Source organism: Mustela nigripes, chromosome 4 (assembly GCF_022355385.1).
Source record: "Mustela nigripes isolate SB6536 chromosome 4, MUSNIG.SB6536, whole genome shotgun sequence".
Lineage (NCBI taxonomy): Eukaryota > Metazoa > Chordata > Mammalia > Carnivora > Mustelidae > Mustela > Mustela nigripes.
In genome coordinates, this window is record NC_081560.1 from 132,639,405 (window position 1) to 132,654,069 (window position 14,665).

The following is a 14,665-nucleotide window of genomic DNA, read 5'->3' on the forward strand; positions in this document are numbered from 1 at the left end:
TCAATTACTCTCAGTCGCCTGCAGGGTAAAGTTAAAATGTTATAAATGACGCTTTCTGAACAGCCCCTCTTTCCTTAGCAGCTTCTCTTCTCTCCCCCCACCCCAATCCACACACCAACAGTACCAAGAACAATTACTTCCAATCACATCTGACTGCTTGCTATTTCCATGGAATGCCTTTCCCTATTTATATTTTTTTATTTCAGTTGTGCCATCCACCTTGAATCCTTGTCCTCTCCTTCTCCAAGAGTAGACATTTGTTTTTTATTTATTCATCAAGGCTTAGATTACAGCCAAGTCAGTCATAGAGCTTTCTGTCGCCCACCTGCTACGTCAGGGCAGTTAATTATCCTCTCACCTCTTACTAAGTTTTTGTGCATACTGGTATGACACAGTCTATCACATGGTTTTAGAGTCATTTGTGTATATTCGGGTATAGTTTATGTATTAATTTTACATGTACTTGATCATCCTAAAGGAAGCATCATGTATGCGCTTCAGCATCCCCCAGATGTTCTCTAACACCTGACACACAGATGGTCAAATCATAGTTGGGGTTTTGGACTAGTTAATACACTTCGGTTTCCTTCTAAATAAAACACGCTACTTCAGATAAGTGCTTGCAGACAGATGTAAGAATGACTAAAAAATAATTTTAATTGAATGCTCTGTTATGAGAATGATCTTCAAATTCTTTTATGCTAGGAATTCATCTTCTTTTCCTAAGTTGTAACACCCCAGACCCTGAAAACACTCTTCCTACTTCTTCTTTTTAATCAAATATATTTTCTACGAGTAATGCTTCAGGAATCCGATTCTGGAATGCAAACTTCACTTAGTGAGCTTTGGATAATCTATAGTTTGGAATAACAAATTTTTGTAATTTTTAATGAGTTTCCCTGCTTTAGAATCATGCTTGTTACTTTTCAAAAGACCTCAGAGAAGAGGGATGACTTAGATTAGAGCTTCTTCTCAATTTAAAAAGGAAAGATGACAAGACAAGAACGCAGGGTCACTGAGAGATTAAAGCAAGTGTTCTTTGGCACATGTAAATAAATGTATTTAAAAAGCTTTTCAAGATCTACCTGCAAGCAGATGGCTGTAAGGTATATAAAAGGAAGCTTTAGATGTTCGCTTTATTCAGATTTATCTTTTCTAAAGGGAAATTGTGGGGAAAATGATGACAAAATAGTTTTGGATTTGCAATGTTATTCCTTATTTTATATAATGACTCAGCTTTTAAATTGTAAATCATGGCTTATAAACTTGTGCTTAATCTATCTGAAAATATGGGTAAATTCGTGAATTTGAATCATCATACCAAACAGGAAATACAAATTTGTACATCTGGAGGAAATTATATTTTGGAAGAACAATTAACAGTAGCATATTTTAACAGTATATTTTTTGAGAAAGTTTATCTTCAACAACTTGCAAAAATAGTAAATAATGGGAAAATAAAATTCATATGAATTTAGGCTTTAGAATGATGGTAGATGTGTGACTGCGTGAAATAGACAAATGTAAACAGAAGATAGATTTAGGTTTATAAATAAATAATCTTGTACACATTTTAAAGGAGTATAATGTTGAATGAGAAAAGGAAGACAATGTCTAATAATTCAAAGTAAAGATACACTATTTCAAAGTGTGTATATATGTATATACATGTTGTGTGCATATATGCACTTATATGCAAGTATGTATTTATATACCCACACAGATTTCTGTGTATATGGCTTGGGACTGCTTAAAATGCATTTTTTGAAAAGTGCCAGGGCACCGATATTGCACAGGTTGTGTTGGGTTGTGTTTCCTGTTTTTTCAAGATTGTAATGTCAAGGAAACAAAATATTTTTATCTCTAATACTTATTAGACATCATTTCCACATTATTTACTTTTGATCAGTGCTCTTCAGTTTCATCATAGATTCAAGGTTGTCCACATGAATAACAAAGACATAAGCCTCTGAAGGTTAAGCCCGTTCTGAAATGTACTAGTGTGACCTTGGGGAAGTTTTCAACTTTTCTGAATGTCATTTTTTTCTCCCAGTGTTAGTGAAAATAAAACAAGCAGATCAACAATCTCTCTGGCATGTTATTGTGAGGATCAAATGAAATAAAATATAGGCAAGAGCTAGATTGTCAATAGAATTAGTTCCCTACCTTCTACTCTCGATGGTAACCTTTTGCTTTTGTTTTTGCAATTACATTCTTTTAAAGCATGTTAGTTCACTGAGGGAAAAGTTGAATGTCAGGCTATAGAAGTCCTAGAAATTACAAATTTATAAGTATGCTGTTATCATTTGTCCTCATGAATATAAGTTCCTAGAATGTTCATGATGTTTCACTTTAACTTAAATTTATAATCTCGGTCAAGGACCTTCTCAAAGTCACTGATAACTGAATCCATTATAGATATCAAATATTATTTTATTACCATGTTTGCTCTAGAGGAATGATCTACTGTTATTAAAAGATGAGTAGAAAAGTTAGACATTATTTCTACCATGATCATTTTATAGTGGTTTGAAACTCAGGGTCACCAAAGAATTGATGAAAATTTTTCCAGACCACCTATGTACTCCACTTCTACAATTACATACAGAAATAACACTTTTCGAGGCCTGAATTTCTATGTTATAGAAAAGGATGATGGGGGCGCCTGGGTGGCTCAGTGGGTTAAGCCGCTGCCTTCGGCTCAGGTCATGATCTCAGAGTCCTGGGATCGAGTCCCACATCGGGCTCTCTGCTCAGCAGGGAGCCTGCTTCCTTCTCTCTCTCTCTGCCTGCCTCTCAGTGTACTTGTAATTTCTCTCTGTCAAATAAATAAATAAAAAATCTTTAAAAAAAAAAAAAAAAAAAAAAAGAAAAGGATGATGGGAAAATGAATATAAATTACTAGTAATGAAGCCATTTTCTTCATTGATTTGCAAATATTTGTAAATCCATAGGCATATATTTCATAAAAATTATAAAATTCAATTCAGAGATCCATCTGCCCCCTTTTTGAAGTCAGAAAACCATGTTCTAAATTAATATCTATTTCTTATCCAAGTGGCCTACAAATCCTGATTCATTCTAAAATCTGTGGAGTAAAGACAAGTTGTACTGACATAACATTTCTTTAGATTGAATCTTTGCCAATTTAATTTCATGCAATTTAATACACTCCAACTCAGTTTATTCTAACCTACATAGACCTAAAAGATTTGGTGAGGTAAGGAGGGGTGTTACTGCTTTGTTCCAAAAATCCTTTACATGTGATGGTGTACTCACAGCAGTGAGTACAGGCAGTACTCACAGCAGACATGATGAGCTCTCCTCCCAGATTCTGGATCTCAGCTTTAACTTGACTGCAGATTTTCAGTTGGTGAGAATAAAACTTAATCTGTTCCAGATAGGCCAACAAATCTTGTTTGCATGATGGATCTGGACACTAAATAGGCATAAAAGATAAAAGTGGAAGTAACAGTAGTAAGTATATCAAAGTGCTTTAATACAACATTGGAGGTACCTTATAAGGGAGCAACTTTATTGTCATGGAGCCCCATTTCTCAGCCCAGTCCCAGATAGATTCTGATATGTTTCCAACATTAGAAGATTTTATTCATGCCTCAACCTTAATGACTTCAGCACAGATGATAGAAATAGTCAAGGAATTTTCAGACAGGAAAAGTTACATAAAATAATTGCCTTTAATTTATGAAAAGGTTAGAAGTCTTCAGATTGCATTTTTAGGTGAATCTAAATAAATATTTGAAAGGCAATTATTTCCTTCACTTAAAGTTGCTATTAGAATACTTCTTCGGGGGCACCTGGTGGCTCTGATGGTTGGGCATCTGCCTTTGGCTCAGGTCGTGGTCTTCCTGTCCTAGGATTAAGCTCTGTGTAGCTGTGCTCAGTGGGGAGTCTGCTTGAGATTCTCTTCTTCTCCTTCTACCCTTCCTATTGCTCAACTGAGCTCTCTCTTTCTTAAATAAATAAGTGAATCTTAAAAAAGAAAAAAGAAGAAAAAAAAAACTTTTAAAAGAACACTGCTTGGGACTGTTAGGCAAATCAAGTGGTAGAACATGATAACACACATTGGTTATTATTTCCCAGTTTATTAAGATGAGATGTTGACCAGGACATCTGGTTAGCATTTTAGTGCATAGATTTTTTTTTTTTAAGTTTTTTTAACCACTGGGACACTCACTACAGAAAAGCAGATGGCACGTCAGCCTAGGTGGTTTTCTTACATTAAACCAGCCTTCACTCTTCTAGCAAGATGCTTGGTACCAACACAGAATACATCATTTCACAATGAGAGTAGAAGCAAAAAAATATTTATTACCTTTCAGTCTGAATTTTAAGAGTGAATTAGCAAAATGAATAATTTTAACGATCTTTATTCCATAAGTTTCACAATTTTTTTTGTGTGTGTGCCCGTACTGGAGTATAAACTTTATTTAAGGCACATTTAAAATGGCTTTGCAATTACAGACAGCAGTTTAAATTCTGCTATGCTGGCAAAGTTTGTTAATAAAAAGTATTAGGTGTCATTGTGAATTTCTAGAACAGAAATTTCAAGCAATCAGAAATAGCAAAGGGCTCGAGTCCATGACCTTTCCCTTCCCTTAGCGTTCATTTCTCCGCTTCTACTCCAGCTCAGACGCTGTCTGATTTCATCATCCTCGGGATCCTAGATAACCAAATGAGTCCATCTTTTTCTGCAGTTTTCATGTCTTCTTTTTCTATTCTTTCATCTTTCAACACGATGTGCCTCAGAACAAAAGCCCTCCCACACCTTTATAATCTCATCTCTTCCTGTTCATGACCATGAGTTCTAAAATTTTTTCAGTGTTGCCTCATTGACATTCTCAGATTTTGTTCTTGGACATCTTTTGATTCTCACCCTCTTCTTGCACCATAGTACACACTGTTATGGCTTCAAGTATCACAAAATGCAAATAACTAAATCTTTGTCACCCAGCCCTGTTTTCAGAAGATACACATGGATTTGCCCAGTCCATCATTTGTCTCATCACTTCATACTCCACACACATATTCTTCAACTATCTCATAACCCACTTTGCCTACTATAAACCCATTTTCCCCCTCTATTAACCATCTCAGTGAGGAATGCTTTCTTTTTCTCTCCCATCTATTAAATCTGGCCAGTCATTAATTTAGGATGATTCAACTCCTTGAATCTCAGCACACTTGGAACATTTTTCCTCTTTGCTATGCCCAATCACTGCTGCTCATTAGCACACTCAGCCATAAAAAAAGAATGAGATTTTGCCATTTCCAACAACACGGATGGGCCTAAAGGGTATCACACTAAGTGGAATAAGTCAGACAGAGAAAGACAAATACCATATGATTTCACCTATATGTGCAGTTGAAAAACTAACCAAACAACCAAACAAACAGAAGCAGAAACTGTTCTGTAAATACAGAGATCAAACTGATATCTGCCAGAGGGAAAGGAGTAGGGAATGGACAAAATGAGTGAAGGGGAGTGGGAGATACTAGCTTCCAATGATGGCATAAGAGGAAAACAAAAGTACAAGCATAGGGAATATAGTGAATGGTATTGTAATAGCATTGTATGGTGATGGTAGCTACACTTGTAGTGAGTACAGCATAACAAATCCAGTTCTCAAATCTCTAGGTTTACATCTGAAATTAACATAACACTGTGTATCAACTATACTTCAAAGAAGACACAAATAGATAATATATATTTAGTATCTATCCTTATTTAATTCCTGAGAAACTGCTATGCATTTATTTTTATAAGATTTATTAATCTGGAGGACAAATCTAGCTATCAATATCTGCTCAAAATAAATTTCAGGTAGATAATAGCATCAAAATACAAATATTGTTTCAAGTTGCATCTACAATATATTCTTAAGGGACATATTAGAATGATATAAGAAATGCTTCAGAAGTTTCTTTTTTGCATACTTTAAAACTGGGGGTTTTGCGGGGGATACAGTTTGGGAGGGTAGGTGAGCCTGGTGGTGGGTATTAAGGAAGGCATATATTACATGGAGCACTGGGTGTGGTGCATGAACAATGAATCTTGGAACACTGAAAAAATAATTTTGTTTTAAAGAATACATTTTTGACTCTCATAACATCAGCAGGGAAATAATTCAAATGAGGCTAGACGCTGACAACATTTTGTTAAAATAAAAATATAAATTATATTTTTCAGTTGTTTTGTTCAAAGTTAAATGCATTGTGTACAGTTTGGCTTGTGATCCTTTATCTTGTGTTTTAAATGCTGTCCTATCTTGAATTAGCATTGGCTTTCATTATATTTTACACTAAAATTTCATTTTAATTGTGTTCAGTTATGATTAGGTGGGAGTACCCAGCAGATATTGTATATATCTTTTCTTCAAAAAAATTACAGTGAAGGAATATTATAGGCCTCAGACACACCACACAGAGGTAAGAAAGTCTACTTTTGTCCTCGTGTAAAACACCTTAGCAGATATTCATTTTATTTCAGTTACTCTTCATCACTTTCCTTTTTGAGATATACAGCTTCTCTAAGTAATTGAGATCTATGTATGTTTCCTACCTTGTGAAGTGTTATTCAATTCATCTAATTTAGAAGATCTACTTCATATAATGAATTACAGTGGAGGGTTGAGGAATAGAAAGAGATGCATACTGAGAGTCCAGAATCTTGGATTTGTAAGAAGAGTGCTTCTCTAACATATCATTCTCTTTGTTCATAGGTAGAATGTTTAAGAATTGTGATAGCTAACGACATCTTCTCTGTTAGGAATATACTGCCTAATAGAGACAGAATTTGTGCTAGAATTCTACAGAACTTAAGCAATATGTCTTGAATGGCATAAAGGACCTACCATACCATGTCAAGACAATTCTAAAGCCCCAAATATGCTGGCTGATTGGGACAAGTGAGTTTATATTAAAGTTCTGAATGTTAAAATAGGTAATTAGGGTGCAGCCAGAGTAGTAAATTATATTTGATTACACACAATAAACATACGTTCAGGGAAGCAAGACAGGAAGAAGGGTGAAAAAACTGAATGAAGAAAGAAAAAAGGAAAAAAGAAAGTCCAAGTAGATAGAATTAGGAAGCTCAATTAATGTAATTTCTCTTCATTCTCTCTGCATAAGAATTTTAACCTGAAATGTTAGAGAATAAAACTAAATTTAACACTATATATAGATCTAGATATCATAAGTCCGGTGGGTGGAATTGAAAAGTGGTTGATGTTTGATCTTCTGACACTCTAGTAGTAAAAGACTAGGAAGAATCACAAAAATTGTTAAATTTTTTTTGAATTAATTAGGTTGTTCAAAATAGAAAGCAACCAATGTTCCAGCAGATACTTTTCATAATACACAGACACTGAAAATTGTCTTTTATTATTCAATTGCATTCCACAATAAATTTCAGATATTATTTGCTGTCTAATTATTTTTAGAAATTTTAATCTTTCAAATATCAGAAGCACAGTCATAGACAATCTCCCCAGATGATCTCTATAATAAGAGTCAGCTTCATAATTATCATTTTTGATTCTTCAGAACCCTATTTGTTCAGAACAAAAGTGATTTGAAACTACTCTCCTCTATGAAGTGGAAAGAGCCAAAGAGGATCATCTATAATTTTTTCTTGTTCAATGACTGTTTCTTTAAACTTCTTTTAAAATGTGAAAGCTGTGGAAGCAAGACAATATATTTACTTTCTTCCATGTGATTTGGATCAAGCTAAAAACAACAATATAATGTAATAAAGCTACATTATAAAAGTACCTATACTGAGGTGAATCTGATGCAATTAAAAAAGATCAACATAAAAAAATTTCCAAGTGACCCAATTTTTTGAACTTTGAAAGCTGCATTCTAAGAGAAACAGAAGCACATTGACAGGAAATATTAAATATTTAAAAAGTTATCACCACACATAAATCTGTCTAATGCATTATGGTTTCACTTACTCTACTTAGTCTCTCTCATAAAAGTAAATGCAAAAAATTCTATAATCAGAAAACTATCAGTGGATTTGTGTTTCAATCACCTATTTATACTCTATATACTATTTATATTATATATACTATATACTAAAAAGATTAATAAAATGCTTATAATGCTTAAAATAGCAAGATACTTAAAATATACATATGTATATTCAAGAAATATTTTAAAATGTTTGTATCTGTCAGTATTCTTGTTTGTTTTCCCCATATCTAGAAATATCTAATAATACAATTTAAAGGTGATCATGTTTCAAAAACCAGAGAATAAAAAAAGTACATAATAAGAAGCAGCCCAATAAAGTTTCCCTCAAAGTATATAAGCAAGAAATGATGTAGAATAGTTGCAAAATCAAAAAGAAAAGTGCTTTTTTTTCCCAAAGGAAAATAAATATATATTATGAAGGTGAATACTATAAAAACGTACAATACTATACCTTAGTTTAAAACATTAAGTATATTTCTCAATACATTAACTAAAGTCACTGACAGAATCTTCAATTAATGTTGAGCTAAAGGTAATTAATAATGTAGCTGTTGCTCAAAAAATTGTAACAAAGACAAGAAAAATCTGAAAAAAGTGAGTAATGTATATAATTGTTAAACAATTATATTGTGCACCTGAAACTAATATAATCCTGCATGTTAATTATACTTCAATTAAAATATAAAAAAATAAAATTTTAAAATAAATTAAAATTAAGAAACATAGCAAAAAAGAGAACAAACCGTTGGTTGTCACAGGGAAGAGAGTGGGGGGATGGGTCAAATAGAGGAAGGGAGTTAAGAGGTACGAGTTTCCAGTTATAGAATAAATAAGTCACAGGGATGAGAAGTACAACATAGGGAATACAGTTAATAATATTGTAACAACCTTGTATGGAGACAGATGACAACTACACTCATAGCGTAAGCATTTTGTAATGTATATAATTGTTGAATCACTATGTTGTACACCTGAGATGAATATAATATTGTATGTCAACTACAATTAAAAATGTTAAAAAGATGAAACAAAAAAGGAAAGGAAGGAACCCAAGTGCTTAGAAACTTTAGCATTTGCCTCCATAAGGAATATATGCTTTCTGCATTTTGTATCTTCACTTTAGTATTCTACTATCAATATTTGTCTTAGAATTTTATACAGAATTCCAGAATATATTGTCAACATTAAAATCCTAACATAATAGAATACTGGAAGATACTGATTTCTGAAGAGCAAAATAAGAAATCTAAGGTATTAAGAAAAAAAAAAAAAACTAACATTGAGTCTTAGAGCCCATTAAAGTAATCTGAGTTTATTTAAAACTCAAAAAGTTGGTATTTTAAATAATTTTAATATATCTTTGAAGCTCAAAAATCTAAGGAATAATAAAGCATTGAATAATAATAATAATAATAATGCCTTAAGAAATAATTAAGCTGCCTTAGAATGATTGTCCACTACCCATTAATTATGCAGTAAGATTTTTAAATAATAATTTAGGAAAAACCAATACAATCACATAAAAATCCAACTTTGTTTTACAATCAGTGGTGGATGGCAGAGAGCAAGTAGCACAGACTTTCATCATGTCCATTTGTAGAGAACTCACCTGGTTAGCGATCTGCCGAGCAAGGACATCCATCCTTGATCCTGATTCTGATATCATTTTAGCTGCATAGATCACATCAGTTGTATGCTTTAGTGGTCCTTTGCCCCTTAAAGTAAAAGAATACCTGTAAGTTGTAGGGTCTTACTCTAAGATACAAGTACACACATGCACGCAGACACACACACACATGAGATTTGCTCCTCTGAATACTGGCCATTCGCTTTACATACTTCAGTTTTGGAGAGAAACCAATTAGACATCGGTATTAAATAAAAATTGGAAAAAAGTAAAAAGGGAAGTCCCATCGTGTTGAGATTCAGGAAATACTGACAAGAGGTGAACTCCATTTGATCTTCATTCCCAGGTATTTTAAATAGTAGATATCTCAGATTGAAGGTCTTTTCCTAATTCTAAGAGGCAACATGAGATTTGGGATGTTTTATATATGTTAAACATTGCCTTTTCATCACCAAGTCTACTTTTTAAATCTTTATCTTTATAATTCTTTTTTAAGAGGCATTATTTATTTGAGAGAGAAAACAACAACAACAATGAGCACAAGCAGGGGGAGATGCAGAGGGAGAGAGAAAGAGAGAAGCAGACTCCCAACTGAACAGGGAGCCCAATACACGACCCTGCCATCATGACCTGAGCCAAAGGCAAAAGCTTAAGCAATTGAGCCACCCAGGCACCCCTATAATCTTTTTTTTTTTAAACCATCTCTCAATAGATTGCATTTTGTTTTTGCCACATTGTATCTTCTCCACAGTTAATTCATTGTAGTATCATAGTAACACTGAGTATGAATCTGAAGTCCCACTATCTTGGACTGTTTCCAAAAACAGACCACTTCTTACTGTTTTGTGCAAGTTAAGCAAGATAAACAGCCACTCTGTGTCCATTTCCTTGGTGGTAATAGGAGCACACACTGCATGGAGTTATTCTGAGGATTACATGAGCTAATGTCTAAAAAGTGCTCAGAACATGGCTTTAAAAAACAAGTATTCAGTAACACAAGTTCTTATTGCTTTGATTGTTACTTTAATTTTAGTTCCAAAGGCCACGGAATAAAACCTGGGATCATTTATGGATTCTACAAGGTAGGTAAGAAGAAAGAAGTATACTTCTTACACTTTTGTGGGATCACATAAGGAGATATTCTTTTCTATCGTCTCTTTCCTCAAAAATAAATGATTACCTGAATGAATGGAGTTTGCATACACCTCAAGCTCTCCTTTCCCTATCTCCAGTTCCTTACTCTCTTCTGTCAACACACTGACTGTTCCAATTTGGTGTCTGTTCCTTGTCATGGCACAAAATGGGACCCTGAAGGAATCACTCACAAATATAAGTGCTGTGATGCTTTGAAAGGAGCAGAGTGAGGGAGGGAGGCTCTGGGGAAGATTAAGCCGGTCAGTGTGAGAAAAGGACGATTCTGAGAGGCCAAAATTCAGTGCCATTAGAAGAGAAGAGGAATGTAAACAATCTCTATCCTTGTCTTATTTATACCTTGGACGGGTCTTGAGAGTAGATGCCCTCATGTGGAATCTAAATAAGATTTATTGTTAGAGGAAAATCTCTCCTCACAAAGAAGACTGTCCCTGGCTAGTAATAAAAGATGAAGAGGATTCATGCAAAGGTAAATGACAATAGTATTCCATACTTAGAAACCCGGACACCAAAATGCTTGTGCCCTGTATACCAAAACAGCCCTTCTGTTGCATTTTTCTCGTGATGCCTCTCAAATTCATTATGAGAAAGTTTTCATGAAAAAAATGGAACTGCATGTTTTACACAGTGAAAACCTGGCCTCGGTATATGCTTATTACCATACTTCTCTTCGAAACTGCTGATATATGTCGCTGTGTAATTTTTTTAAAAATTGGCATTAATTATGACAATGTTTAAGTTGCTCTTATCAAATTTACTTAATGCACCAGGCAGAACTAGATGTTATGGACATGGTTATCTTCAAGAAAGGCAACGTGTTTCATTTTTTCCATGTATCTCTAGAGAAAGTTGAGCTTAAATAAAGCTGTCTAAGCTTGAAAGGTAATGTATCAATTTTCCAGGTCTTAAACAATGGCCAAAGGTTGTTTCTAGGGAGAGCAGGGAACACTCCTATACCTTAAACAAGGAACAAAGAATTACATCTAAAGAATACAGCTAATGTACACTTCACCATCAAATTAATATATTTCCCCATATAAAAACCCTAGACTGATGAAAGGGAAATTAGCTTTATATTCATATGTTGTTATGAGACCACTATCTTAGACACGTGTAGAACTTAAAAGTAATACGTTATGACAGACCACAATTATTCTCTTCTTCATGTTCCTAATTAAATGTATTGTCTGGCAAGCTTCCTACTGAGTGCCAAACAAAATACACATTTTACAAATGATTCCATATCATGCCAAGCTTGCAGAGGAAGCCGCAATTACTGAAACTATGATAAATTTTTAACATTCCAGCCTGAGACGTGCTATGTAATGAAGGCTTTTTAAATTGGGAAACACATTCAAAGGTTGTTTGCTGTCTTCATTTCCATAATGGGTTCTCAGGATCTCCTGTCAGCAAATTTTGTCTTCAATCATTGAGTTTGGATCCGACACAGAAAGATACCCAGAGGAGGATGGGATAAACTTCAGAAATATTTTAAAGAAACTGGATACCAGAAACCTTTGATAAATAGTGGTTGCAATAATAATCTATTTCCTCCAAAAAGAGAGCAGATCTAGCTCTGGAGTAGGGAGTCTTGCAACTAATCATTAACTATGAGCTAGAAGGTATAATGGCAAAGGTTGCAACAACCCAGCAATGTTCAGGCCATGGAAAAATTTTTTAGGCTAGTGAAAGTGGTACCTTTGAAACTTAATTTATTGGTGCAACATAGACCTTTCCACTATTTTTGATGCTGCCCCAACCTTGACTCTTATTCCTCCCACATCCTCACCCCGTTTCTGGCATCCACCTCTCCCTTCTTTCTCTTTTGATCAGCACAAGAAATGAGATGATACAGCTGGTCAGTAACAGCTCAGTTAGGTAGGGATCTGGTTTAAAAAGATAAAATAAATAGTTTTACAGACTTATTTTGTCTTTTCAGAGGAAGAGAATATGTTTGAAATCATTTGGCATTTTTTGCCACTTATTAAAAACAAAACAAAAAATCTTCATTATATGTTTTGCACTTTGTAACCCCTAAATTTTTGATAACATAATATTACACCCTTTTCAAGACCAAAACCTATCTCTTCAATCCTCTTCTCTTTGACATTTATATAAAGTAAGTCCCATGATGTTTTCGTTCACTTAGTAGATGAATACAATGATAGTATATATTTTGTTTCATAACAATAACTAATATATTTAGCATTTTCTATGTGCTAGACATTATTCCATACGCAAACTTATTTGATCATTATAATAACACTATACATTTATAATTATTATAATTATCCTTGTCTTGCAGATGAGGAAACGGAAGGAGAGAGATGGTAAATATATCTTTTATTAAATAACACAGGTGATAACTATTAGAGATGGTATTTGACATCAGGCAATCTGGCCACAGAATCTGCCTTTAATGACTATCTTATACTTCTTTCAATACAACACACTAAGGCAAGATTATAATATTAATTTCAATTATTAACTAGATTTGTCGTAATAACTTCACTATACAAATATCGAATCAATTTTTTAATTTTTAAATTATCATATAATGTATTATTCGCCCCCGGGGTACAGGTCTGTGAATCATCAGTCTTACATAATTCACAGCACTCACCAGAGCGTATACCTTCCTCAATGTCCACCATCCAGCCACCCATCCCTCCCCCATCTGCATCACCCCCAGCAGCCTTCAGTTTGTTTCCTGAGATTAAGAGTCTCTTATGGTTTGTCTCCCTCCCCGATATCATCTTGTTTCATTTTACCCTTCCTTCCCCTCCGTGAACCCCTGCTCTACCTCTCCTCTGAAATTCCTCATATCAAAGAGGTCATATGATAATTGTATTTCTCTGACAGATTTTGCTTAGCTTAATATTCTCTAGTTCCATCCACGTCATTGCAAATGGCAAGAGAACCTGAATGTCCACCAAGAGATGAATGGATAAAGAAGATGGGGTTTATATATATAATAGAGTCAATTATTAACACCTGAAACTAATGTTATATGTCAGTTATACCTCAATAAAATATAATAAAATAAACATGGGAAAAATATTGTAAAGATCTTCTTAGACATTGATGACAGTTACCATGAATGCAGAGGTGGTTAAGAGGTTCACCAATAGCCATTTTCTCATGCACAATAGCCTTAAGAATTACAACCTAAATCTATCTCCTAGACCCAACAAAATAATGATATGTTACATTACATAGACATTTAAAGTACCTTATAGTCTTGGGATTTCTTTCTCGAGATACTATTACTTTTTCTCTGTTACTCATCTCAGTACCCTTCCTTCCTTCCTCTTCTGCTTTCTTGGATTCTTAACATCAAACTCAAACTCAGCCATTACATAAGCCATGCTATAGGGGAGACTGGATTTGGATGATTATTTATAATACAAGATATAGAACTTCCATCTAAAAATCTTAACTTTAGATAGAGTTGTTTTATTTTATTCTAAAACTCAAATTTGATGTTACTATTGCAACTCTATTGAGTAGAGTGAAACGAATATGGACTCAGTAAATACATTTTGCCTGCATCCTAGTTCTGCTACTTATTAGCTATGTAGCCTTGGGTAAATAACAGTTGGTCTGAACTTATTTTCTCTTCTTTAAAATGACTGTGATACTTGCCACATGGTAAGGATTCACAAAATCATGTAATTTCTACAATATCTGGCACATATTAGTTGCTCAGCAAATGGTACTTTTTTTCTGCATCCCTTTATCAATAACAGTATTTTATAAAAAAAAAATTCTGCTTGCCTTTTTTATTTAAAAATTACAGTACTTGCCAAACAATGTGAACAGATTTGATTCAATTGAGTCCTTTCTTATACCTGATGACAACATAACTCTGTATAACCTTGTTCA

At 33.9% G+C, this 14,665-nt stretch overlaps 1 protein-coding gene across 2 annotated transcripts in view; it reads right to left on the reverse strand.

The window, feature by feature from the left end:
- CTNNA3 (catenin alpha 3) overlaps window positions 1-14,665 on the reverse strand; it is a 1,804,468-nt gene that overhangs the window by 51,940 nt on the left and 1,737,863 nt on the right. For both annotated transcript variants that reach the window (XM_059397521.1, XM_059397522.1), the window contains 2 exons: window positions 9,611-9,716; window positions 3,305-3,439 (listed from right to left, as the gene is read on the reverse strand). In XM_059397521.1, the coding sequence (XP_059253504.1) occupies window positions 3,305-3,439; window positions 9,611-9,716 (241 nt within the window). The remainder of the gene's footprint in view (window positions 1-3,304; window positions 3,440-9,610; window positions 9,717-14,665) is intronic.